General features: G+C 35.8%; 2 protein-coding genes and 2 pseudogenes across 5 annotated transcripts; all 4 read left to right on the forward strand.

Moving 5' to 3' along the window:
- Window positions 1–4,611: 4,611 nt before the first annotated feature.
- On the forward strand, window positions 4,612–8,667 carry LOC145901542 (uncharacterized). The gene is made up of 4 exons (XM_082989268.1): window positions 4,612–5,152; window positions 6,400–6,528; window positions 6,759–6,863; window positions 8,329–8,667. The coding sequence occupies exons 1-4, from the start codon at window positions 5,072–5,074 to the stop codon at window positions 8,452–8,454; spliced, it is 441 nt and encodes a 146-aa protein (XP_082845394.1). The 5' UTR covers window positions 4,612–5,071; the 3' UTR covers window positions 8,455–8,667.
- Window positions 8,668–9,139: 472 nt separating this feature from the next.
- Window positions 9,140–12,372, forward strand: LOC145901541 (tektin-2-like; annotated as a pseudogene). The gene is made up of 7 exons (XR_014402550.1): window positions 9,140–9,346; window positions 9,406–9,564; window positions 9,801–9,944; window positions 10,223–10,445; window positions 10,713–10,856; window positions 11,315–11,394; window positions 11,902–12,372. The product of XR_014402550.1 is annotated as a tektin-2-like (transcript).
- A 4,105-nt stretch (window positions 12,373–16,477) lies between these two features.
- On the forward strand, window positions 16,478–19,435 carry LOC145903705 (uncharacterized; annotated as a pseudogene). The gene is made up of 6 exons (XR_014402684.1): window positions 16,478–16,598; window positions 18,055–18,137; window positions 18,203–18,317; window positions 18,460–18,597; window positions 18,828–18,969; window positions 19,300–19,435. The product of XR_014402684.1 is annotated as an uncharacterized LOC145903705 (transcript).
- Window positions 19,436–20,907: 1,472 nt separating this feature from the next.
- LOC145903524 (digestive cysteine proteinase 2-like) lies at window positions 20,908–23,782 on the forward strand. 2 transcript variants are annotated; one of them, XM_082991609.1, is made up of 7 exons: window positions 20,908–20,959; window positions 21,459–21,601; window positions 21,916–22,059; window positions 22,190–22,294; window positions 22,571–22,639; window positions 23,135–23,237; window positions 23,676–23,782. In XM_082991609.1, the coding sequence occupies exons 1-6, from the start codon at window positions 20,914–20,916 to the stop codon at window positions 23,231–23,233; spliced, it is 606 nt and encodes a 201-aa protein (XP_082847735.1). In that variant the 5' UTR covers window positions 20,908–20,913; the 3' UTR covers window positions 23,234–23,237; window positions 23,676–23,782. The 2 variants fall into 2 exon arrangements, with proteins under 2 accessions (XP_082847735.1, XP_082847734.1); XM_082991608.1 differs by lacking the exon at window positions 20,908–20,959 and adding an exon at window positions 21,230–21,309.
- Window positions 23,783–25,220: the final 1,438 nt, after the last annotated feature.

The raw sequence follows: 25,220 nt of genomic DNA on the forward strand, positions 1-25,220 counted from the left end.
TGGATGATCGCATTGATGACATCACAAAGTGCAAGGAGACATTGGAAAGATGTTTGGATGAAACAGATGCAGGAAATAATGTAAGCAAATTTTTTGGCAAACATATTGCGACACTGTTTGTTTTATGCTTTCAATGAAGGCATTGAACAAGGAAAAGTTGGAAACTGAGCAAGCAAATTGTATTTTGGAAGTAAATAGACAAAAAATTTGTTGTGTTATGTTGGCAGGAGGTGGAAATCATCGACAAGATCAAGGAACAACTTTAGAAAAGGATTGCTGAATCTTTTGAGCAATTATGGTAAAAAAAATAATAAATTTATCAAGCCAAATAAAAAAATGTTCCTAAAAAGTTCATTTTGTATTAACATTGTGTGTGTAAACTGATGGTCTTAATTTTTTTATTTTGTGCTAACCGTGGTACTTTCTTGACGTAGACATAGTTACTCTTTAAATGGACACACAATAATAGGTGCTATGTTGAAATAATCAGCATGTAATACTGAAAACTAATTGTTTTTTATTAATATTGTGCAGCTTGTTGAGAGAGGCACGTCAGCAGTTGGCCAATGATCAGAGAGACAAGTTTGAAGCTCAAGGAATCGACCAACAATGTTACGGCTTCAATAATGAGTCATCTGGAATCTCATACAAACCAAATCCTACACATGTTCTCAAAGAGTAAGTCCATCAGTATTGCTCTTCATTGCATGGTTGCTATTAGCACTGATTTGCATAAACATGCAATCTTTGCACAGGTTTTCAAATATAACTAATAAGTTGAATATTCCATTAGAACAAATCTTGGATCTGGAAATAACTCCTTTATCGAATCTAGCCAGCCTATATTTACTGAAACTGGTTTCATGCAGCATTTTTCTACACAACTGCTATTGTCTTTATTTTTGTCTTAATTTTATAACCACCCTTTACATAGATGCTGTGTTTTTTGTGAGTAGAAGCACCACCCCAGAGTCTTGGCACCAGTTCTCTCAGTACAACAAGGACAGAGCAGAAGCAGAGATGAGAGCGAGTGTGACTCTGCGTGAGGCAATCGATGCCACTCTCGCACAAACCAAAAATGAATTGGAAGCCCAACGGACTGCAACCCAGTTCTCATACCGCAAACGACTTCATGAAATGGAGCAAGCTGAGAGGGAGCTTGTCTGGCAACAGACCAATGTAAGTGTTGTTTCTATCTGTACCAAGTGTAACTCCACAAAATAAAATAAACAACATATTTTCTGGTTTTCCACTAGCATGAGGACTACACAACAGTATTGCAGTACTGTATTAATTGATTAAAAGGTTTACGGCAAGAAAGCTAGCATGATTATTTTGCTTGTGACTTTTTCCACTTTGGTTGTGGAAGTTTTTTGTCTTTACAAGTTTTTATGCTCATATTAAGTAGAAATGTTAAAAAGTCGCAATCACAGTTATTTGTTTCAGACGAAAGAAGAAATTGCTGAGGTTGAGGCGGACATTAGAAATCTGGAACATGCAATCCGTGCCAAAGCTGCACCACTCAAGGTTGCTCACACCAGACTAGAGACAAGGACTTATCGACCAAATGTTGAACTATGCAGAGACAAGGTAACAATATTCTTCATGTTTGTAAAAATTATTCTTAACATAAATTTTATTACATGAGACACTTCCACCAGTTTTATTTAAAATCGAATCATGTTTATTTTTGCCAAGGTTTACAATGTAAACGAACTACGCATGCAACTGTTAAAATGAAATGAACATCCTAGAGGATATGAAAGTTTCCCGCTGGTTTATATAAAAAAAGTCACTGTTTTTTTGTGAAATTTACTTTTGTTTGGGATTTTTAAAGTTCCAATGGAGTTTAAAGTTCTGCTCTGATGTCCTGAGTTGATTTAAATGTGTCATATAATATTTAAAGCATTTTCAAACAATAGATTTCATTGCTTTACTGTTTGGTAACTTGATACAGAAGAAAGCGGGTACATGGTAATACTGACAAGTGGCTCAATATACAATTCCTATTTAGACATAGCATTACTTTAATGTGGAATTATTTGCAGCCACAATATGGTTTGACTGAAGAAGTTCACCAGATTGAAGGAAGTATTGCTTCACTGAAGGAGAAGCTTGCCCAGGCTCAGTAAGTTGTGACAATCCATATTTATGTGATGAGCAAACAGTTGTAACAGCTCATGTTATGGTACACAAGAGGGACTACAGTTTTATGGCTTACCAGTTCGCATTAACACTTAATCTGGAATTTGCATTTTATTTGCCATATGGTAAACTAAAACAAGTTAAATAACTTGACTGTTAACATTAATTTGGAATTTGGAATTCATGCAAGAAAATGCCCTAATAGTGTTTTAAATAATGGCAATGTTGTGTCCAATACCATTTCTGCATGAAAACTTGTCAGTAACAACCACATTCAAAGTCAGGGAACAGATCTACCATAAACTATTGTGTTAGAGTTAAGTGTGTATTAAGTTTTTGTGTAATTTTTTTTTGCTTTTTGTCTTTGCTTCGGGGTGTGCAGGGAGTGGTCTGAGCATTCAAACAAGTCAAGAAATCACACCCAAAAGTTGAATAAACTGATGTCCGGGATATGTTGAATTTTAAATCGTGTTGAATTTTAAATCTGCGACAAATCCTTCCCTCCATAAGCACCTGTGCATTGTTTGTTGCATGTACTTTGTAGTATATTCGGTCATAATGGTCAACAAATGCTTCCCTCCATCGAATTGTGCGACAAATCTTTCCCTCCGTTAAATGCTGCGACAAATCCTTCCCTCCATAAGCACCTGTGCATTGTTTGTTGCATGTACTTTGTAGTATATTCGGTCATAATGGTCAACAAATGCTTCCCTCCATCGAATTGTGCGACAAATCTTTCCCTCCATAAGAACCTGTGCATTTTTTGTTGCAAATACTTCTAAGTTTGGTCAACAAATGCTTCCCTCCGTCAAATTGTGCGACAAATCCTTTCCTCCATAAGAACCTGTGCATTTTTTGTTGCAAATACTTCTAAGTTTGGTCAACAAATGCTTCCCTCCGTCAAATTGTGCGACAAATCCTTTCCTCCATAAGCACCTGTGCATTGTTTATTGCATATACTTTGTAGTATATTCGGTCACCATATGGTCAACAAATTCTTCCCTCCATCGAATTGTGCGACAAATGTTTCCCTCCGTTGAATCCTGCGACAAATCCTTCCCTCCATAAGCGCCTGTTCATTGTTTGTTGCAAATACTTCTAAGTTTGGTCAACAAATGCTTCCCTCCGTCAAATTGTGCGTCAAATCTTTCCCTCCACGATTATTATCCTTTCTTATGTATGATTTTACGGTTTCATGTATTTATGTTTTATTATGCCTTCTGACTGTTTCCCTCCCTTGGGAGTGCAATTTTTCTCCGTCCCTCCGTTTAGTGTACATCGTCCCTCCGTCCCTCCTTTTAGTGTTGCCCGCCATCAAGTGCTTTATCTTGTTTGATTTAACTTCTGTCCTCTGCACTTGGACAGGATTCCGGTTGTTCAACAGGAATCGGTTCAATTCAAAATGTTTTCCAAAGTTTATTTTCCTGTAAACTGATGTAATTTCAATTACTATTAGTAGGATCCGTTGTTGTTTCAGACCTAGGAGCGCTGCACACCAACATCATCATCAGCAAGACCTACGATGATTCAACAAGCGCAACCTCCATACGATCCTGACCATCTCCAACCAAAACCACCACGTTTGGACTGTCCTCGGGACGTTAAGGTCTGTCGATGTGGATCAAAGGAAACGTTCTGAGAACCGAGTTGGCGTTTGCGTTTCGATGGGTTTTGCTTTGGCCAGCACGGCCGGGTGGCCACCTTTTCGTCACATGCAGCTTGTCGCAACCCATCACCTCCCAGTGCGACTGGCTGCGATCCTACGGCAGACGGTGATTCTCCGTGAGGAAATCACCTTTACATGGGCGCCTGACTCGATAACCTTTATGGTTTTATCGGTGCCCATGCCATTTCATTTCCTTGTTTTTTGTTCGTCGCGTAGTTGCTTTTCTCGCAAAATAAACATGATTTGATTATTAGCTATTTCCTTACATACAAACCATAACCTGTTCTTCACGGTCACGGCATAACACTGCAGTCCATAGCCTTGCGGATGTAAATTCACATTTGCCAACAATTTTATATGCAACGAGCACTTGACGCATGAACAGCGAAGTCTTGTTTATTTTTCACACCTATTATTTTCATAGTAAACAACCACAATATCATTTACCTTTTCAAATTGACCGTGCACCAATGCTAGCAAGAAGAAAGTTGAATTTTCAAGATGGCGGCTGCGCCAATCAAATTGCTTCAATTTTGAGCGGAGTTGCGCTATCCAGTGTTCATAGAGATCAGTGGGTCGTTACCACTTGCTACAAGTAAATGCAGGTTGGTGGAAGAAGAATCAATCTAAGCGGTATCCATGTAATGTCAATGTGCACATATACACACAAAGGTTCAAACCATAAAATTTTGCATTGATTTTTCTTTTACAAAGACTTGCATGGGAATCAATTTTGGAGAAATGTTTGTGACCCCGTGTAGTAATATTTTTCAAAGACGATGATGGTGCGATTTTGAAGAAAGAAAGCAAAGGTGTCAGGAGAAAGGGCCGGACTGTAACGTTACAGAGGTGTATCGTATGTAGATCTCTTGACAATGTAAAATGTATTCAATTTTTAAAAATCAATATGAGACACTAACCTTGCACTATGTCTTTGATATGTAGCTTCAACAAACGTTAAAGTATTTTCGCTATACCTTGCACTAAGTCTACGGTAAATGATATTAATTTATATTAACCCCTTTTTGATAAAAGTTTGGAAATTCCCTGACTTCTACGTCTGTCAAGCGTTTGGGTCAGGTTTTAGGCCGATAATAACCCATGTTTTAGCTAGTTGGTATTTTTTGTTCTGGTTGATGGGCTATTGCACCTAAATATCTACAATGGTTGTCTTATTTGTTTAGCTATTAATTAAGGAGACATAGACTTGTCTCAATCTATTAAGGAAACTTGTCTCAAACTGTTAAGGAAACATAGAGGATGGGTCGAAAAAAACAAACATCATCTCAGTTGGATCAAATTCGCTCAATTAAATTGAAGCAAGTGGTGAAAAATATACAGGTAAAATTAAACCATAGTATATTGCATAAAACACTATCTTCCAGTACTAGACCTACACAACCAAAAGGATTCTTTTTCAGCGAATATTATATGATGTTTGTTTATGGTCACACTGGCACTAACATGGTCAGACTTGGGTCAATGCCAGCAACGACGATATACTGAAAATAACGCACAACACAACGACCAATTCACAATTACACTTTTATGCATCAATTAGTTTTGTTAATTAAGAATTCGTTACATTAGCTAAGGAACTAAGAAAACTCGCACTAATTTGCAGAGCTAAGGAGCAGAAATTGTCTGAGGAAAATACATAAGGATTACAGAACTGGCCAAGGGCGTCTAAATAAAGTAGATAGAGTTATCCGAATTGGCCAATATTTATTGTATGTTGACAATCTTTAATGTAATGTATGAAAGTGCGGTTCTGTTGCTGACATGTCGTTAAAGGGCTTGATTCATGCCGATCGTTTTCAATTTTACTGTGTCTTGTTTTCACAAAAGAAAAACAAATATTAGAAGCATTTAGTGTTTTCAACCAACATTTTCTTGACTAAGAATTGGACATGTATAAAATTGAAAATAATCAACATGAATGAAGGTTGGTTTTATCATTTGGGGAATAAACGCTACAAAATTTACCTGTCAAGTAATGTATTTTTAAAAATTGTGGAAAAGCATTGATTATTTTGCTCTATCTATTTTCCTTAAATGCCGTTGGTCATTTTCATAAGCTCTATATATTTTCCTTAGATGCCCTTGACCAGTTCCATAAGCTCTATCTATTTTCCTTAGATGCCCTTGACCAGTTCCATAAGCTCTATCTATTTTCCTTATATGCCCTTGGTTATTTCCGTAAGCTCTATCTATTTTCCTTAGACGCCCTTGGTCAGTTCCATAAACTCTATCTATTTTCCTTCCGTTCCTTAGCTGTTCAAACTGTGATATGCAATTTCCCTTAAGTGACACCTGATTGAAAAGCGCGTAACCAAAGCAAATGTTTGGTTTCCTAGGCTAGCTAAATTTTTACCAGATTTAAAAAATCCGCCAATGAAAAGCAGATAACCCATTACCATGATAAAAACGTTCTAATCGTCCGCACAATTATCGATCACTAAAACAAAATCCTTCGTGCAAATAACAAACTTTCAAATCCGGTATTATTGTTGTACCCTTTTCTGCTTGGATTTAAATTCTGTTTTATGCTGGCAAATGTATCTTAAGTATGTTAATCTTTTTTGCAGATCAAGGTCAAATTGTCTTGTTCCAGAAATCTTTTTCCTAATATCATGATTGCAAAATTTACTCATGATGATCAAAAAATAAAATATGAAGTGGAACTTCTTTATAACACTGTGCAAACAGCTATAAAGGTAATCGCTCACAATGCTTACCTGATATCACTAACTTTGAATCAAATCATCTGCTCTGAAGAAAAAATTGCCTTTGTCACAACATTTATTTTTGATTGAAAGTTCAAAAAGGTCAAATTCAACAACATTATGTCTTGTACAAGATATTTGTATGTATATATCTTTATATATCTTTAGTTTAAAGTTGTCAATAGAATTTGTATCTAACATTCACATTTTACTTTGTTTAGACAAAAAACTTTGCAACTCAAACATCACATGATAAAGTGGATCCGTGGACACCTAGTGACATAAATTCCAACTTACTTGCTAAGGCCTCGGAAGAAAATAAACAGGTTTTTGATTATCTTGATTGTAAAACAGAGATTATGGCGGTAGGGCATTTTGGATGTCTGGTTAATTCTGTTTTTCTGGTTTGATGAACTAAAGCAAATGCACTTTATGTTATTAGAACTTGGGCAATCACTTACAGAAAATTCAAATTATTAGATGTACCATGTCAGCCACAGAAAATTGTAATTTCGGTTCGATGTTCAGTTCTCTTATCTTTTAAATTTAAGTACACAACAATAATACATTGTATTTTTGAAGTTACCTTTGCGTCTTGTTTTGTATTTGTTTATTCTGCTTATTGTCTTCTGAAGCACAGACCCAGAATCGCAAAAAAATTTTGCTGTTGCGAATTTGACGCGACGCAAGGCGGTCGCGCGAAAAAATGCATTGTTTACATAGGAGAAGGCACCATATTACACAGATATCGAATAGTTTCAAACATAGGAGAATCCACAAATTACATTATCTCAAAGGTCAAGACAAGGTTTTACATCACAAAAAATATGTCACTGTGACATCACAAACCAAAGGCTTATTTGTCCCTGATTATCGGAAGATCAAAGGGTGGAGCAGCATTTATTACCCTGTACTTCGACAAGACTGGGATGGTTTGTTTCTTTACTCCGTGACATTAAATGACGTCATTTTGGGTGTGATGTCATAACTTTAACCTCACCTTTGTGTTGATTTTAATTTGAGGATTCCAACATTACTAGTTACAACTATATTGCGAAAAGTACATTAGTGGTTGATTGTGGCGAATTAAATTTACCATTTATGACGCGAACTCGTAGGTCGTAGGCAATGCCACTGTCGGATAAAAAGTGGTACTATGACAAAATAACAGTGTTGTGTTGCATAATCAGCTAATTTGGTCGTTTTTTTCTTAGCGATCTTTGCCAGCCTCAAAATTCAATTACTTTTATCTGTTTCTGTGAGTGGACAAAACGACAATGCTAAATTGATGGTTTGTCTCTTTCGCGTTTTGAAAAGTTCATGTATCATGTCAGCAATCATAAATGCTTTACCAACAAGAACACCCTGTCCCAGTAACTGTTTTATTATTATAAAACTAAAAAAGACATAATAGGTCAAAACAGCTGCCATCTGTCTGCTGCTTAAATTGACATAAAAATTCGTTTATTGCACTTGTTCACTTATTGTGCCTTGAATGCAGCAAAGTTGATGCAAAACTATATTAAACCAGTGTTACTATGTTTCCATTCCTATGCATAAGGCTTGCTACCAGCACTCGCACGACTTCTATGACGTCACACAGAAATAATCTCGCTTTCAAATGATTTCATTCACAACGTTAAAATTGCAACTTTGATCAACTGTATCTCAGAAACCAGTTGCCCTACCAAGCTCCTTTTTTTGCCAAAAATTGACCATCTCTTAGTTTAATTATTAATATGCTTAATTTTTCTGAGTCACTTACACTTTAACTTGCCTAACTTTTTGCAGAAAGATAGGAAAATAAAAAAGCTTGAAGAAGAACTGCAAGGTTATAAGGATCTGTGTAAACTAGGAAAGGAACTGGCTGATCTGACTGATCAAGGTAATAAAATGTGGGGAATTTATCAAATGTGACGTCACTTTTTTTCTTAAATAGTTCCAACACAAAAACAAAGCCAATCAAAGCATGTTCTTTCATTCACAGGTGATGAGGAAAATTCTTCAAATTCTTCTAATTCTTCAAATACTTCAAATACTACTAATAATACTAATACTACTAATATTTCTAATACTACTAATACTGCAAATACTACAAATACTACTAATACTACTAATACTACTAATACTACTAATACTACTAATACTACTAATACTACTAACACTACTAATACTACTAATACTACTAATACTAGTAATACTACTAACACTACTAATACTACTAATACTACTAATACTACTAATACTAGTAATACTACTAATACTACTAATACTACTAATACTTCTAATACTACTAATACTTGTGATACTTCACATACTTTTGATAATTTTGATACTTGTGATACTTTTGATACTTCAGATGAAAACGAAATGACTTATTTATTTTGAAAATAAAGTTTGTCGCATTACTTATTTTGAAAATAAAATGCAAATTTACTTATTTTGAAAATAAAATGCAAATTTACTTATTTTGAAAATAAAATGCAAATTTACTTATTTTGAAAATAAACTGCAAACTCTTTTTATTTATTGCAGTCAATTTTTTTGTCTCAGGGCAATATATTTTTTGGTATCACAGTGCAAGTTTAGAAAAGATGAGGCCATGGGCTTTTGTAATCAGTCAGTAGTATTAGTAGAATTAAAGGAAAAGTGTTTCTGTATGAGTAAAAGGGGCACCAGGTTAACTGCAAATCAAACTAAATGGAACCAGCATGACAACAATACACGCTTGGATGATCGCATTGATGACATCACAAAGTGCAAGGAGACATTGGAAAGATGTTTGGATGAAACAGATGCAGGAAATAATGTAAGCAAATTTTTTGGCAAACATATTGCGACACTGTTTGTTTTATGCTTTCAATGAAGGCATTGAACAAGGAAAAGTTGGAAACTGAGCAAGCAAATTGTATTTTGGAAGTAAATAGACAAAAAATTTGTTGTGTTATGTTGGCAGGAGGTGGAAATCATCGACAAGATCAAGGAACAACTTTAGAAAAGGATTGCTGAATCTTTTGAGCAATTATGGTAAAAAAAATAATAAATTTATCAAGCCAAATAAAAAAATGTTCCTAAAAAGTTCATTTTGTATTAACATTGTGTGTGTAAACTGATGGTCTTAATTTTTTTATTTTGTGCTAACCGTGGTACTTTCTTGACGTAGACATAGTTACTCTTTAAATGGACACACAATAATAGGTGCTATGTTGAAATAATCAGCATGTAATACTGAAAACTAATTGTTTTTTATTAATATTGTGCAGCTTGTTGAGAGAGGCACGTCAGCAGTTGGCCAATGATCAGAGAGACAAGTTTGAAGCTCAAGGAATCGACCAACAATGTTACGGCTTCAATAATGAGTCATCTGGAATCTCATACAAACCAAATCCTACACATGTTCTCAAAGAGTAAGTCCATCAGTATTGCTCTTCATTGCATGGTTGCTATTAGCACTGATTTGCATAAACATGCAATCTTTGCACAGGTTTTCAAATATAACTAATAAGTTGAATATTCCATTAGAACAAATCTTGGATCTGGAAATAACTCCTTTATCGAATCTAGCCAGCCTATATTTACTGAAACTGGTTTCATGCAGCATTTTTCTACACAACTGCTATTGTCTTTATTTTTGTCTTAATTTTATAACCACCCTTTACATAGATGCTGTGTTTTTTGTGAGTAGAAGCACCACCCCAGAGTCTTGGCACCAGTTCTCTCAGTACAACAAGGACAGAGCAGAAGCAGAGATGAGAGCGAGTGTGACTCTGCGTGAGGCAATCGATGCCACTCTCGCACAAACCAAAAATGAATTGGAAGCCCAACGGACTGCAACCCAGTTCTCATACCGCAAACGACTTCATGAAATGGAGCAAGCTGAGAGGGAGCTTGTCTGGCAACAGACCAATGTAAGTGTTGTTTCTATTTGTACCAAGTGTAACTCCACAAAATAAAATAAACAACATATTTTCTGGTTTTCCACTAGCATGAGGACTACACAACAGTATTGCAGTACTGTATTAATTGATTAAAAGGTTTACGGCAAGAAAGCTAGCATGATTATTTTGCTTGTGACTTTTTCCACTTTGGTTGTGGAAGTTTTTTGTCTTTACAAGTTTTTATGCTCATATTAAGTAGAAATGTTAAAAAGTCGCAATCACAGTTATTTGTTTCAGACGAAAGAAGAAATTGCTGAGGTTGAGGCGGACATTAGAAATCTGGAACATGCAATCCGTGCCAAAGCTGCACCACTCAAGGTTGCTCACACCAGACTAGAGACAAGGACTTATCGACCAAATGTTGAACTATGCAGAGACAAGGTAACAATATTCTTCATGTTTGTAAAAATTATTCTTAACATAAATTTTATTACATGAGACACTTCCACCAGTTTTATTTAAAATCGAATCATGTTTATTTTTGCCAAGGTTTACAATGTAAACGAACTACGCATGCAACTGTTAAAATGAAATGAACATCCTAGAGGATATGAAAGTTTCCCGCTGGTTTATATAAAAAAAGTCACTGTTTTTTTGTGAAATTTACTTTTGTTTGGGATTTTTAAAGTTCCAATGGAGTTTAAAGTTCTGCTCTGATGTCCTGAGTTGATTTAAATGTGTCATATAATATTTAAAGCATTTTCAAACAATAGATTTCATTGCTTTACTGTTTGGTAACTTGATACAGAAGAAAGCGGGTACATGGTAATACTGACAAGTGGCTCAATATACAATTCCTATTTAGACATAGCATTACTTTAATGTGGAATTATTTGCAGCCACAATATGGTTTGACTGAAGAAGTTCACCAGATTGAAGGAAGTATTGCTTCACTGAAGGAGAAGCTTGCCCAGGCTCAGTAAGTTGTGACAATCCATATTTATGTGATGAGCAAACAGTTGTAACAGCTCATGTTATGGTACACAAGAGGGACTACAGTTTTATGGCTTACCAGTTCGCATTAACACTTAATCTGGAATTTGCATTTTATTTGCCATATGGTAAACTAAAACAAGTTAAATAACTTGACTGTTAACATTAATTTGGAATTCATGCAAGAAAATGCCCTAATAGTGTTTTAAATAATGGCAATGTTGTGTCCAATACCATTTCTGCATGAAAACTTGTCAGTAACAACCACATTCAAAGTCAGGGAACAGATCTACAATAAACTATTGTGTTAGAGTTAAGTGTGTATTAAGTTTTTGTGTAATTTTTTTTTGCTTTTTGTCTTTGCTTCGGGGTGTGCAGGGAGTGGTCTGAGCATTCAAACAAGTCAAGAAATCACACCCAAAAGTTGAATAAACTGATGTCCGGGATATGTTGAATTTTAAATCGTGCTTAAAAGTACATGTTTCTTTTCCAGTCACGCCCGGGACGGACTTTACAAGAACCTGTACAGGATCGAGGCTGACCTGGCGTGCAAGAGAAACTCACTCAAGCTTGACGGGCAGTGTGTTGACGTCAGACGCAAACTGGTTGTGCCGGCAGAGAAGTACGTTGCCCAGCAACCACGTGACACGTTCAAGCGTACAGAAGGACGTCATTCCACCCCCACCAGCCCCATCAAGATCAGCCAACTCGACCTGGCTTGAACTTTGAACTTTCCCTTGTATGTGTTTGTTTTGTGTAAAAAACTACAGCCGATGTTACAATAATATAACAGAGCAATGCCATCACCCTGCGCTTATTAAAAGCTTCATACTTTGGACACTGTTTGAGGATGCCTTATTATTTCGAATCGACGAGATTATCGAATTCTCACTGCTTTGTCGTTGTTGTGTGTGTCGTCACTGCATGATGATGTAATTGCTACAATAAATCTGCACAAACCATACGACTCTGACAAGGGTGGTTTCCCACAGATGAGATTCCAACCAACTCCATAATCGAACAGTCTGTCGGGGTTACTCTAGGTCAGTGCTTCCCAACCAGTGGGTCGCGAAGCTATTTCAGGTGGGTCGCGAAGCATTTCTAAATGTTATATTTTTCTATTAGATCACGAAATTATTGCATTATCATTACGTAACATTCGTTTGGTCATATCTCATTGTGGGTCGCACAATAAAACTTGCATTAAAAGTAGGTCGCGAACTGAAAAAGGTTGGGAAGCACTGCTCTAGGTCACTTACGTCGTACCACAGGGTATTTCGTTACCACGCAACTCATGGCAAGCAAGCGCCCACTTGTAAACGATTTGGTAATTTTAAAGTTTTTTGTACGCGAATAAATATTTCCCAGCGATATTGAAGTTCGTTGTATTCCGTGGAATGTTACCCAAGTGTATTAAGAGAAGCGATGTGTGCAAACACAGACGAGGAGCTTGTGTACGTTCAAACGCTTGGTTCCTTTCGGTTTATCATGCGCGCGTAATTTAAACTACCGTCATTCTTCCTTGAACTCGGGTTGGTTTAAATTGTTGTTTGAGTTTGTGGAGAAGAGCAGAGTCTTCTAGGCAGGCAATATTTGAATAACTTAAGCCCAATCATAGACGGTAGTTTAAATTTTACAGAAACAACTAATTAGCTTCCGGGTCTGCAGGTCGTATGTATTACCCTTGTAAGTGCTGTTATATACATTGCAAAATAGGAATAAAATTGCTTCCAAATTAACACGCGTGCCATATTAATAGGCACAGGTTGGCTGAAAATGAATCAATCTAAGAGTGATGAAAATGCGCCAGTTAATAAGAAGGTAAGCATAACACTGCTTTTATCTTTCGTTGTAAAGTTCAAAATTAACGCAACTTGTTGTTAACAAAATCACTTGTTCGAGGTTTTTCCATATCTCATCAATACATTAATGAGGAGTATGCACATTGTTTTGACCAGTAAGGTCTCATTTGTGCAGCTGCATGTTGATTGTGACACTGTGATAGCTTTAACACAAGCAGGTACACAGACTTTATGTTACGTTTCGGTCAGCATCGTTCCGTTGTGTACTCAAAAGTACCAAGAAACGAACCACCGTGAAGAGCATATGGCCAAACGATTGCTTGGTATCCGATAGAGCTAACGGCTCGGGTGATAAAACCATACAGATCGAAACAGTGTGTTCGCCTGCCTGCAGCTCTCTTTGATTCTCGCAAACCTTCTGCTTACGTGAATTTTGTGATAGGCCTTTACATGTCACAAGCTCCAGAGAGCAAAAAGTCTTCAACCAACTTCAACTACAGCAAGGTAAACGTGTTAAAAATGTTCCCTAAATTGTCATTTGAAAGAACTTGATCATCCACAGAATTCCGTTAGTTGAGATTCCACAGAATCCAAAACCTGAAAAAGACAAAACTCACAAAACAGTTAGCGCTTCACACAATGAGGTGAGAAACTAATTTGAATACAAGCAACTAAGAATTTAAATATAGACGCCCCAATGCTTTTACTGTTGCTTTTATTAAGGTTACCTGTATCTGGCATTGGCGTCATTGAGTAAACTTCTCGTTTTATTATTGGTTCCGTCTGCTGTCTGCGAAGTTAAACCTACCTTAAACTTACAGCTGGTCTCTTGGTTAAAATCGTTCATTCCAGTTGGCGCTCAAATAAAGTTTTTTATTCAATAGTACTTTGTCGTGGTAAATTATCTGTTTTATAACAGCTCTTTGAAACAAAGGGCGCACACTTGTGCAAATGTGGAAGATCTTGCCCGAATTGTCCCAAGCTGATGGAAAAAATAAGAGATCGAGGTTAGTTGACACAAAATTAACTGTCATACGTTTTTCTGTATATATAAGTTTGGTATCAAATTATTTCTAAAACCGCAACTTGTTGCAGAAAGTTGGCGAAAATAAGGAGTTAGAAGAAAACTTGGATGATTGGAAGAAGTTGGGAAAGACAGGATATGCAGTTGTCAAAGAATGTGAAAACCTCCAAAAAAGTGAGAAGTTCTTCTGATGCTGCGACCGTTATTTTTTGTTTATTTTACAAAGTATAAAAGTTTCAAAACGAACAACAAAGCTCACCACACCTTAAAGAAGTAGACTTATTAAAATTTTAAATGAAAATGAACTAAAGACGATCTTTTGCATTTCTTAAATAATATTAGCATTACACTTCATGTAAACATTCCACGCATAATATTACGAAAATTTTCCTTATTGTAATGTGAAATGGTTCCCAAGTGGGAATTCCTTGTTCAAAAATGGAATAAATTTGTGATGGGGGGAGCTTTGTAATGTAATGTGATTGTGCCGACGATGTTTATACAAAAAATAGCACTTTTTGTAATGTACAATTCGCCAAATATATTATGGCAGTCAATAAGGGACGCGCATATGTTTTAAGTGTCATTATTGGTAGATCCGACCTGTTTTCTTCACAGGTGACAAGGAGGAGATTTCACCAACTGCAACTTCCTCGGATGAGAATTAAGTTATTTTCCCTACGCAAATTTTTGATTGCTCTTTCTCGCAATTTTAAAAATAAAACTTTCTACGGTTTTAGCAGTGACTTTTGACAATATTTTGTAGCTTGAAATAATCGGGATAATCGTGCAAGACCCCTATGAAGATCACAGTTTTTTGTTTAAAATGACCATAGGCCTACGCTATCGGTCTGCCTATACCAGGTCTTCGGAGGTACCAACGTCAGGTACGATGAGTCAAAAATTCACAACCGCACCACAGTCTCTTGGTTTTCAGTGAATATATTGTGCAGTGAAAGAACAACGAACCAGTCCGCCAAATCGTTTGCAGTTGACAGCAGCGGGTTGATTTAATTAAACGTAACAACCCGAGCTATTTAAATATTAACAAATAGTCTGCATGGTTAAAGTGGGTGCTGGCAAGTCTTTTGTTGAAAGTTAAGCAGTGTTTTTGTGGCTATTACAAAAAAATGCATATTTTAACTTGTGGGCGTTATTGAATTCTATCAAAATTTAGGTCCAATCTTAGCAGGCAACTTTATAGCTGCTGCTATGCACAAAATAATTAAGTTATAGCTGAATTCTATATTACGAGGCCTACAGGTAATTTTAGTATGACAATAAATACATTTGGAAAACAATAATCGCCGTGCTGATATTTTCTTCGGGAGAATGTTGCACCCTCATAAATTACTTCGCGGGCAGACAATAAACGCGTATGTGGTTTGGTAGACACAATGCAGGAATATTTAAAAATAAAAATTTAGTGGCTCAACAAGTTATGTTTACATGCAAATCATTCTGAGTGTTAAATCGGGCAACCACCTTTACAGCAAGATTACCATGCCTTGGAGAAACATCATGGTTGAATCGTTGTGAAGATCCTTCAACACTCTTCCGTGATTTTAAACTTGGTACATCTTACAGAATGATTTTTCTACCCTAATCAGCTTCACGATAACCACTCTTGGTTCTAAGCTGGTCCGTCCCATTAATATAGCCTACCGTGTAATCTGTTTCTGCCATATTTTCGATTGCTTTTGGCAGGTGAATAAATTATGTATCTATCCCAACAAAGCAAGAAAACCTAGGCGTATATTTAAGTTTTTTTTAAAGTAGTATTTAAATTTATTGCCGAAAATAACAGGCGGTTGCCCAGTTTACATCTGAGGGTTAACATTTGCACAGATTTCTATGTTACGTAGACTTCTATATAAATCGCAAATACCAACCTGCGTGGGTGACGATTCTTCAGCATCTTGCGGCTAATTTAATGAATTTATATTCGTTATAATTTGGACGTGTAATGAGTAAGGACAAACTAGTCCATGTTTATTTTTTTGCTTAACTTTGAAACAATCAAAAAATCTGCATACACCAATCCGTGTGAATGGTCAGTAGCAAATAAAGGTCAAAGATCAATGATGGCGCGATTTTCGAAGAAAAAAACAAGCGAAGTTTGTTTTTTCGTTGTCATTTGTGTTAGTCTTGAGTTGTGGTTAAAATACATGTTTAATTTCTGGAGTTTAGTTGGTTGCTTTGCAAGTCTTGGGCCTAAATTGGCATTTGTGTGTTGATCTCACTACAAATAGTTGTTGTCATCTTTTGTTTCCAAATCCAGATTTTATTTTTTCCACGATGTTGTCAACAAAAATGTTTTTAGCTCATTTGGATCGAAACAAACCAGTGGATGAAAATGCACAGGTAAAATCAACTCTTTCTTTTTTTGCACAATGGACTAACTGTTGATACAACTTGAACCTCTTATTTGGTGGCAGCCTAAGTTATTACAGCACTAGTGCCAGACTGGAAAAAATGTCATCCTCTGCGCACTTTTGCGAATATTCGCCGATAATCCATGCAATATAAATTAGCTAATGCATTAACATACGAAAAAACGTTGCGATCATCTGCGCAATTAATGATCGCCGAAACGAAATCCTCCACGCAAAAAACAAACTTTCCAATCTGGCACTAGTGTGTCTGGCAGCAACTTTAGGCTGTTGTGTGCGTTTTTACTGCGGCGATTAAGTCTCGTTTGTATCAAAACTAACGGTAGACAGTCACTAAAGCTCATCTGTTATGTTTTTTGTTAGAATGTACAAGAAATCTAGGAATATGTTGTAAATTTCAAAATCTTTTAATGAAATTTTTAAAGTTACCTACAGAATAGGAAGAACATTTCTATAATTTGAAGTTTTTATTTAATATGCTGTGATTTTTACCACTAATGAGAAAGTATAAACACGCACATAAATGGGCAAAGAAAACAAAAGAAAAAAAAACAAAAGAATTTTCCCACAACTACAGTGCCACACCCGTTTTATTGAAGAACTCGTATCTAAACCATTGCATTTTCCGTCAATCTTGTTGATGGAAAGTTGGAACCATAAATTTGAGAAAAAATTCATTTTTAGTTGTTGTGAACTAAACAAATTTTGATGTATGTTCCTATGAAAACATTTATTGGTATTTTTTTTCTTTTACAAGCGGGCTTACTGTTGTTTATTTATGTATGTATACATATATATATTACTTTTGGAGTTCAGACTGGAAAGCTTTTAATTTGTGCATACAATCGAACAGATATTTTTCATGTGTGGATGCATTGGCTATTACCTTTGCACTGATTGCCAATATAATTGTATATGCACATTATTTTTTCCGATCATGGGTATGGTGCACCACTGGTACATGTGACATAGGTTGCTTATCAATTAAACCATGAAGGATGTATATCCAAAATTTGGCACAAATCAAGTGTCACTGAATTATTTTGTTAAATTTGGTTATGGCTGTAAAGCCTATAATCTACAAAAAATAACCCATAAAATTACAGACTGATCAATCTGGTATGTATATATATTGGCAATTACCGAGTTCGTGCTTGAACCATAGTTTTTGTGTTATATTTACCATGTGTTATATTTACCATTAGTTAAAGTTTTTTGTTGATCCACACAAAATACCGTATATAAATCCAGTGCACATATTTCCATTTGATTAAAATGATGATGTCTACAATTTGTTTGAGGTAAACTCAGTATTTCTAGACTAAATGCAGGCAAACTTAAATCTGGCCTGTGGGGTCTTTAACTTTTGTCTGTCAGAATTGTTATAATCACAAATCACTGAACTTTAAAACCTGTTTTTATCGCAGCCAAAATCTGTGTCCAAATCCAAAAACAAAATCAAAAACAGAGTTCTTCAGACAAAATCAAGCAATGTTAAAACAAAGCAAAGGTAAAACTCCTGAATTATGTAATGTTTTGTAAGCTGTTAATTATTCAAAACCTTTTCTTGTTCAGTAAATTATCATCCAAGACGTCGATTAAAGACTTTATTTCTGATGTCCCAAACATAAAATGTGAAAGAAAACGTAAACTGGAAATATTTGATGAAACTGTGCAAACAGCTAAAAAGGTAGTCACATAAAAATGTTACAAGATATCACTAACTTTAAAGCATCTGCTCTGAAAAATAACCTGCCTTTCTTGCTACATATGTTGATGATGCTTTTTAAAAATAATTTATTTAAAAAATATTCTTATTTTACTTTGTTCAGAGTAAAACGATCGGAACTCAAACATCACCTGATGCAGTGGATCTATTGTGTAGTTAGACACCTCGTGACAAATATTGGGAGTTACTTGCCGAGGAGAGACGAAAGGCCCTTCATGAAGCTTTGGATGAAAATAAACAGGTTTGATATTGATCTGAAAGCATAGTCACAAAGCTTGACCCATAGTTTTTAAATTTCAGTAATGATCTAATTTCAGTAGACTGAGGTATGTTTGCTTCATACTATTATTATTTCTGCTGGGCAACAAATATGTGGTTTTTACAAAAAGTACTGTGGGATTTAAAAAAATGTATCCAAATTAGTGTCTTGTTTAATATGTAAGTCATGTTTACATGTTTTTGTACATTCAGCTCGCAGATGAGGTTGAGAAGAAAGATGAGTTGATAAAAGATCTTCAAAGTAAAGTAAAATCATTGGAAGAAACAGCGTCACAAGCTGAATATCTTGCTTCTGTCATCGAACAGCTAGGAGAAGATTGTCCCAACAAAACAGGTACACAGCAAAAATGTTTCAAGCTATAGGCATGACAAGGTGGTATCGTTGGTACACCCATGGAAGCTTGATTTTTCATATCTTGCTTTGACTTTAGCTTGCCCGTGTTGCCAATGAACATGATTTGTACAAAAGGTATCTACAATATCAGAGCGAAACTTTAGAATATCCCAGAAAGGCAAACCTGTCATTATTTGTTATGTTTGTGGCATGAGATGAACACTTTACCTCTTGCCTCATAGGCCTGGATGTTGTTTTTAGGCAAATACAGTGTTTTCCAAAAGGTTGTTCGAGAGTCAAACGTTAGTGCTTTTGATAATTATTTTTCAGCTGACTGAACAGATTCCTGCAATTCTTATGATGATAATTTATCTGATGACAAGACTGAACAACCTGAAACCTGTGAAAAACAATGTATGAAAGATGCAACAGATGCAAAAGTTGACTTTATGACAAATATTGGGAATAAGTCACGTGACTGCCTTAAATTAAGAACAGATGAAGATGAAGAATCCTCGTCATTGTAACTTTGTTTTTATTTTGTGTTTTCCTGTGTTTGTTGGAATAGAGTACTCCTGGTCTACTTTTTTATTTCAAGTTATCACGCAACGGCCACAACATTTGTTTGCGGAATATAAAAGTTGCTTTGCTGGGAAACATAGCGTTTGCTTTAGGGCCTTTATCTTGTCGCGACACCACACTTGAACAAACAAATATATTGATTAAAAATACAAAAGGATTGCGCGGCATGTCGTTTAAAATACTACAATGATTTTTTGTGCCCGTAAAACTTTTTCTGCATGATTACCACAAACCGATTTACGACTGTTTTGGTCTAACACATAACCCTTCGAATTGTAATGTTTAGCATTCATTTACCAAAGTCGTTAGACTTCAATGTTGTTAATTACCACGAAAAGATGTTTGCCTCTTCAAAATCTGAATGTTTTTATGTTCTGCCACAAAGATATTTCGTTTAACGTCACATAATTAAAAGTATGCGTAACACCATGGAAGTCAAAAATACTTTTCCTCATTAAATCTTTTGTTGAAAAGGATATAAACAAATAAGCCATAATATTGGAGAGCTGCAGACAGGGTGTATACACGCACTCTTTCGACCTGTAAGGTCTCATCAGTGCAGCTGTTGACAGTGGCACTGTGATAGCCTTCACACTAGCGGGCACACATATGTAAACAAGTTTGACAAAGGGTCTTGTTAAAACAACATTTGTATGTTTAGTTTGACAATGTCGTTGTAAAGTTCCGCGTGTTTGTTTGCATTTTTTAGAACAAACTGCTTTGTTTGACGAAGGTGCAGAGTTTTGTGTTGTTGCGATGAGGGTTTCCAGGCAGTGGAACAAAAACAATCATTGTATTGTGTTTTGTGTGACTATGGTTTAAGTTTTGAATGAATGAAGAATCCAAGCAATATTTTGATTGTGGAGCATTTGTAAACGTCGCACAACGCCTCTTTTTGTCAGTCCTAGGAAGCCATCGTATATTACCTTTCGCCCAATCTTCAAACCAGCACAGAAACCTTCCAGCGAAGCTATAGCATTCATTGCAAATTAAAACGATGAATTTACAATATTGCAAATTGAACTGAAGAGCTTATTGCAATACATTACGTCGCGAACAATTGTTGTGCTTTCATCAGGGCCCTGTTTAAATCATTGGATGTAAATAATGTAAATTAACTGTGAATAATCGGACCAAAAGTGTTGATTGTTGTTTTTTTAAAAATGGCGGCGATGAAAAAACACATTAGCAAGCTTTTCAGACTTACACAGTGCAGATATAGACAAAAGGAGCGATTGCAAGGACTGCATAAAAACTTCCGCCTACTTGCTTTTTTTGCGACGTAATGCATTAGATTAAACTGGTTATTAATTGTTTAATTTTTAGTTGTTTTTTTTTCGATTGCGAATTGTGCGTTTTACAATGTCATACCATGCAAATGAATGGAGTAAATGGTTTCAGAAAGATGGTAAGTAAAATGTGATGGAATTTCATCAACTCAGACTATATGATGATGAGGTAGAAATTTGACCTTATGGTATTGAAAACTTCTTAGCAGATGAGATTTGCTAGAATAATTATAGTTCCGCGCAAAGGTAATCACATCATGGTTGCCATAGCATCCACTGTGTTTGCGTCAATATCCAATGGATTGGGATTTAAACTCGTTTGTCTTTCTTGACGGGAACTACAGTTAAAACATGGTTGGAAAGGCTGTCATGGCAATTGTTTATTTTTTAGTTGTTTTTTCGAATGTTTAAAGTTTTGCTATGTCACAATACTCTGCAGATATATGGAATGCTTGGGTTCAGAAATATGGTGAGTTGGAAAGTGATGGATTATATTAATTTTGATAAACAATTACGTCAAAACAAAACACGACACAGGTTTAGATCGTATAATATTTAAGAATCCTGATTTTAACAGTTGACACAAACCAAGGTGTTACATATCTGTGTGCTTAACAGGGAAACAATACATTGATGCGGAAGAAAGGCAGTTTAGACGGAAGATATTTGAAGACAACCTGGCTAGGATTGAAGAACACAACCGGCGTTACAAAGCAGGACAATGTTTTTATCGTATGTCGACGAATCAATTCAGTGACAAGGTAAAAATTGTATATTGTTTCCTCAGGTAGTGACTTTACTTGTTAAACAAAACTGTGTCTGATAGCAACCGAATACATTCGAGAATGAAAAGAAGTCACCAGTAAGTAATTAAATCGTTAACTTTTAGTTACGTAAATGAAACGGTTTTCGACACGATAAATACTTAACATTGTTACCGTCGTAAAAAATATCTCTGTTATATTTTCTTTGTTTTTGTGATAGGTTGATTTTACCAGTGAGCAAAACTTGACTTCAGACGTACACCAGATAATTGTTGCTTGCGGTAAAAAAAGTATAACTTGTTGGTGTTTAGTCAGTTCCGCTGACGAAAATAAGAAAAACTGAAAGATTTATCTACGACAAAGCCGGTGACCCGGCCACGAAAAGAATGAATTTGGAAGAGCACTACCAGGCCAAGCCGCTTGCGGCGCCTCGACCCAGACCAGATGACAAAAACGTAATAATTGATTGCAAATCATACCTTTGTTAATTTTTGTTTAGGTTAAAGACACAAAAAGCGCGGCGCAGTGTTCTTTTAACTTTAGTGTTTTTGAATTGCAAGTATCTTAGTGAATATTTCATCCCAGAAAATGTTGAAAGCTACAAATCTTGTCCAGCCTGAAGGCGGTCAATGTCAGGATGCAAAAAACTGGAATTCTAAAGGATGTGTAACACCCGTACAACAACAGGCAGTAAGTTTTCGTGTTACTCCCAACTAATTATCTACATCTGTGTGTTTTTTTTTCGAAGATAGACGCCGAAGTGCAATGCTTTTATAAACAGTCCAAGTTTTTCTGTATCTGGCAATGACGTCATTGAGTAAGCGTCTCGTTAATTGGTTCCGTCTGCTGTCTGTTGAAATTAAACATAACCTCAAACTTGCATGGTTTCTTGGTTAAAATCGTTCATTCCAGTTGATGCGTCAGGTTTTTCAATAATACTTTAATTATCTGTTCTTTGAAACAAAGGGCGCACACTTGTGCAATTGTGGAAGATCTTGCCCGAATTGTCCCAAATTGTTGGAAAAAATAAGGAAGGTTGGTTAACACACAATTAACTGCCATGTTTAAGATTTTTTGTATACATAAGTTTGGTATTAAACTACCGTATTTTACGGACCATAAAGCGCACCCGATTATAAGGCGCACTGTCAATAAATTGCTTTGATTAATTTTTTGTTCATACATAAGGCGCACCGGGCTATAGAACGCAACGTATTTTAAGGAGTATGGGTTACCGTATAAAGCTCATTAAACAAAAACTTGTTACGTAATAAATGTAAGCAAGTCACAATAGTATGAATATCACAGTTGCTATAGTTGCTTTTACCGTAGTTTATTGTGTAAGACGGTGGTTTATTTATAATAGTATCGGTACTGGTTTTAAGTGTAGGCAATAAAGCACTACTTGATCCATACATTAGGCGCACCGGCTTATAAGGCGCACGATCAATTTATGAGGAAAAAAAAGGATTTAAGTTGCGCCTTATGGTCCGTAAAATACGGTATTTCTAAAACCGCAACTTGTTGCAGAAAGATGGTGAAAATAAGAAGCTAGAAGAAAGCTTGAATGATTGGAAGAAGTTGGGAAAAACAGGAATTCTGCTTTCAAGGAAATGTGAAGACCTATAAAAAGGTGAGCAGTTATTCTGATGCTGCGTCCGTTATTTTTTATTTATTTTACAAAGTATAAAAGTTTCAAAACAAACAACAAAGCTCACCACACCTTAAAGAAGTAGACTTATTAAAATTTTAAATGAAAATGAAATTGAAGACGAGCTTTTTCATTTCTTAAATAATATTAGCTTTACACTTCATGTAAACATTCCACGCATTACAAAAATTTTCCTGGTAACGTGCAAGGGTTCCCAAGTGGGAATTCCTTGTGCAAAAATGGATTAAATTTGTGATGGGTGGAGCTTTGTAATGTAATGTGATTGTGTCGACAATGTTTATACAAAAAATAGCACTTTTTGTAATGTACAATTTGCCGAATCTATTATTACAGTCATTTGGGGACGCGCATATGTTTTTAAGTGTCATTATTGGTAGATCCAACCTGTTTTCTTCACAGGTGACGAGGAGGAGATTTCACCAACTGCAACTTCCTCGGATGAGAACTAGGTTATTTTCCTTCGCAAATTTTTGATTGCTCTATCTCGGAATAAACAAACTCTCTTCGGTATTAGCCGTGACTGTTGACAATATTTTGTCGCTTGAAATAATCGGGATAATCGTGCAAGGCCCCTATGAAGATCACAGTTTTTTTTTGTTTAAAGTGACGCATTGGGCCTACACTATCGGTCTGCCTATACCAGGTCTTCGGAGGTACCAACGTCAGGTACTTTTGGTGAAAAATTCGCAACCACACCCGAACCAGTCCGCTAAATCGTTTACAGTTGACAGCAGCGGGTTGATTTAATTAAACGTAACAACCCGAGCTATTTAAATATTAACAAATAGTCTGCATGGTTAAAGTGGGTGCTGGCAAGTCTTTTGTTAAAGTTTAAGCAGTGTTTTTGTGGCTATTACAAAAAAATGCATATTTTAACTTGTGGGCGTTATATTGAATTCTATCAAAATTTAGGTCCAATCTTAGCAGGCAACTTTATAGCTGCTGCCATGCACAAAATAATTAAGTTATAGCTGAATTCTATATTACGAGGCATACAGGTAATTTTAGTATGACAATAAATACATTTGGGAAAACAATAATCGCCGTGCTTATATTTTCTTCGGGAAAATGTTGCACCCCCATAAATTACTTCGCGGGCAAACAATAAATTGGTACTGGTTTGGTAGACACAATATGCAGGAATACTTAAAAATAAATATTTAGTGGCTCAACAAGTTATGGTTACATGCAAATCATTCTGAGTGTTAAATCGGGCAACCACCTTTACAGCAAGATTACCAGCAGGCCTTGGAGAAACATCGTGGTTGAATCGTTGTGAAGATCCTTCAACACTCTTCCGTGATTTTAAACTTGGATCAACTTACAGAATGATTTTTCTATCCTAATCAGCATCACGATAACCACTCTTGGTTCTAAGCTGATCCGTCCCATTAATATAGCCTACCGTGTAATCTGTTTCTGCCATATTTTTCGATTGCATTTGGCAGGTGAATAAATTATGCATGTATCCCAACAAAGCAAGAAAACCTAGGCGTATATTTAATTTATTTTTTAAAGTAGTATTTAAATTTATTGCCGAAAATAACAAGCGGTTGCCCAGTTTACACCTGAAGGTTAACATTCGCACAGATTTCTATGTTACTTGGACTTACATATAAATCGCAAGTACCACCTGCGTGGGTGACGATTCTTCAATATTTTGTAGATATTTAATGAATTTATATTCGTTATAATTTGGAGGTGCAATGAACAAGGACCAACTAGGGCATGTTTATTTTTTTAACAACACTCAAAAAAAAATCAAAGAAATCTGCATACGCCAATCCGTGTGAATGGTCAGTAGCAAATAAAGGTCAAAGATCAATGATGGCGCGATTTTCGAAGAAAAAAACAAGCGAAGTTGCCATTTGTGTTTGTCTTGAGTTGTGGTTAAAATACATGTTTAATTTCTGGAGTTTAGTTGGTTGCTTTGCAAGTCTTGGG

The sequence above is a fragment of the Ascidia mentula genome, chromosome 5 (assembly GCF_947561715.1).
Source record: "Ascidia mentula chromosome 5, kaAscMent1.1, whole genome shotgun sequence".
Taxonomy (NCBI): Eukaryota; Metazoa; Chordata; class Ascidiacea; order Phlebobranchia; family Ascidiidae; genus Ascidia; species Ascidia mentula.

Coding starts and splice junctions, on each gene's coding strand:
- LOC145903524 (XM_082991608.1), top strand. CDS start 21,261: ATGTCACAATACTCTGCAGATATATGGAATGCTTGGGTTCAGAAATAT. Junction 21,310..21,458: donor TGCTTGGGTTCAGAAATATG/GTGAGTTGGAAA, acceptor TGTGCTTAACAG/GGAAACAATACATTGATGCG. Junction 21,602..21,915: donor CGAATCAATTCAGTGACAAG/GTAAAAATTGTA, acceptor GTTGGTGTTTAG/TCAGTTCCGCTGACGAAAAT.
- LOC145901542 (XM_082989268.1), top strand. CDS start 5,072: ATGGGTCGAAAAAAACAAACATCATCTCAGTTGGATCAAATTCGCTCA. Junction 5,153..6,399: donor AAGTGGTGAAAAATATACAG/GTAAAATTAAAC, acceptor TCTTTTTTGCAG/ATCAAGGTCAAATTGTCTTG. Junction 6,529..6,758: donor CTGTGCAAACAGCTATAAAG/GTAATCGCTCAC, acceptor TACTTTGTTTAG/ACAAAAAACTTTGCAACTCA.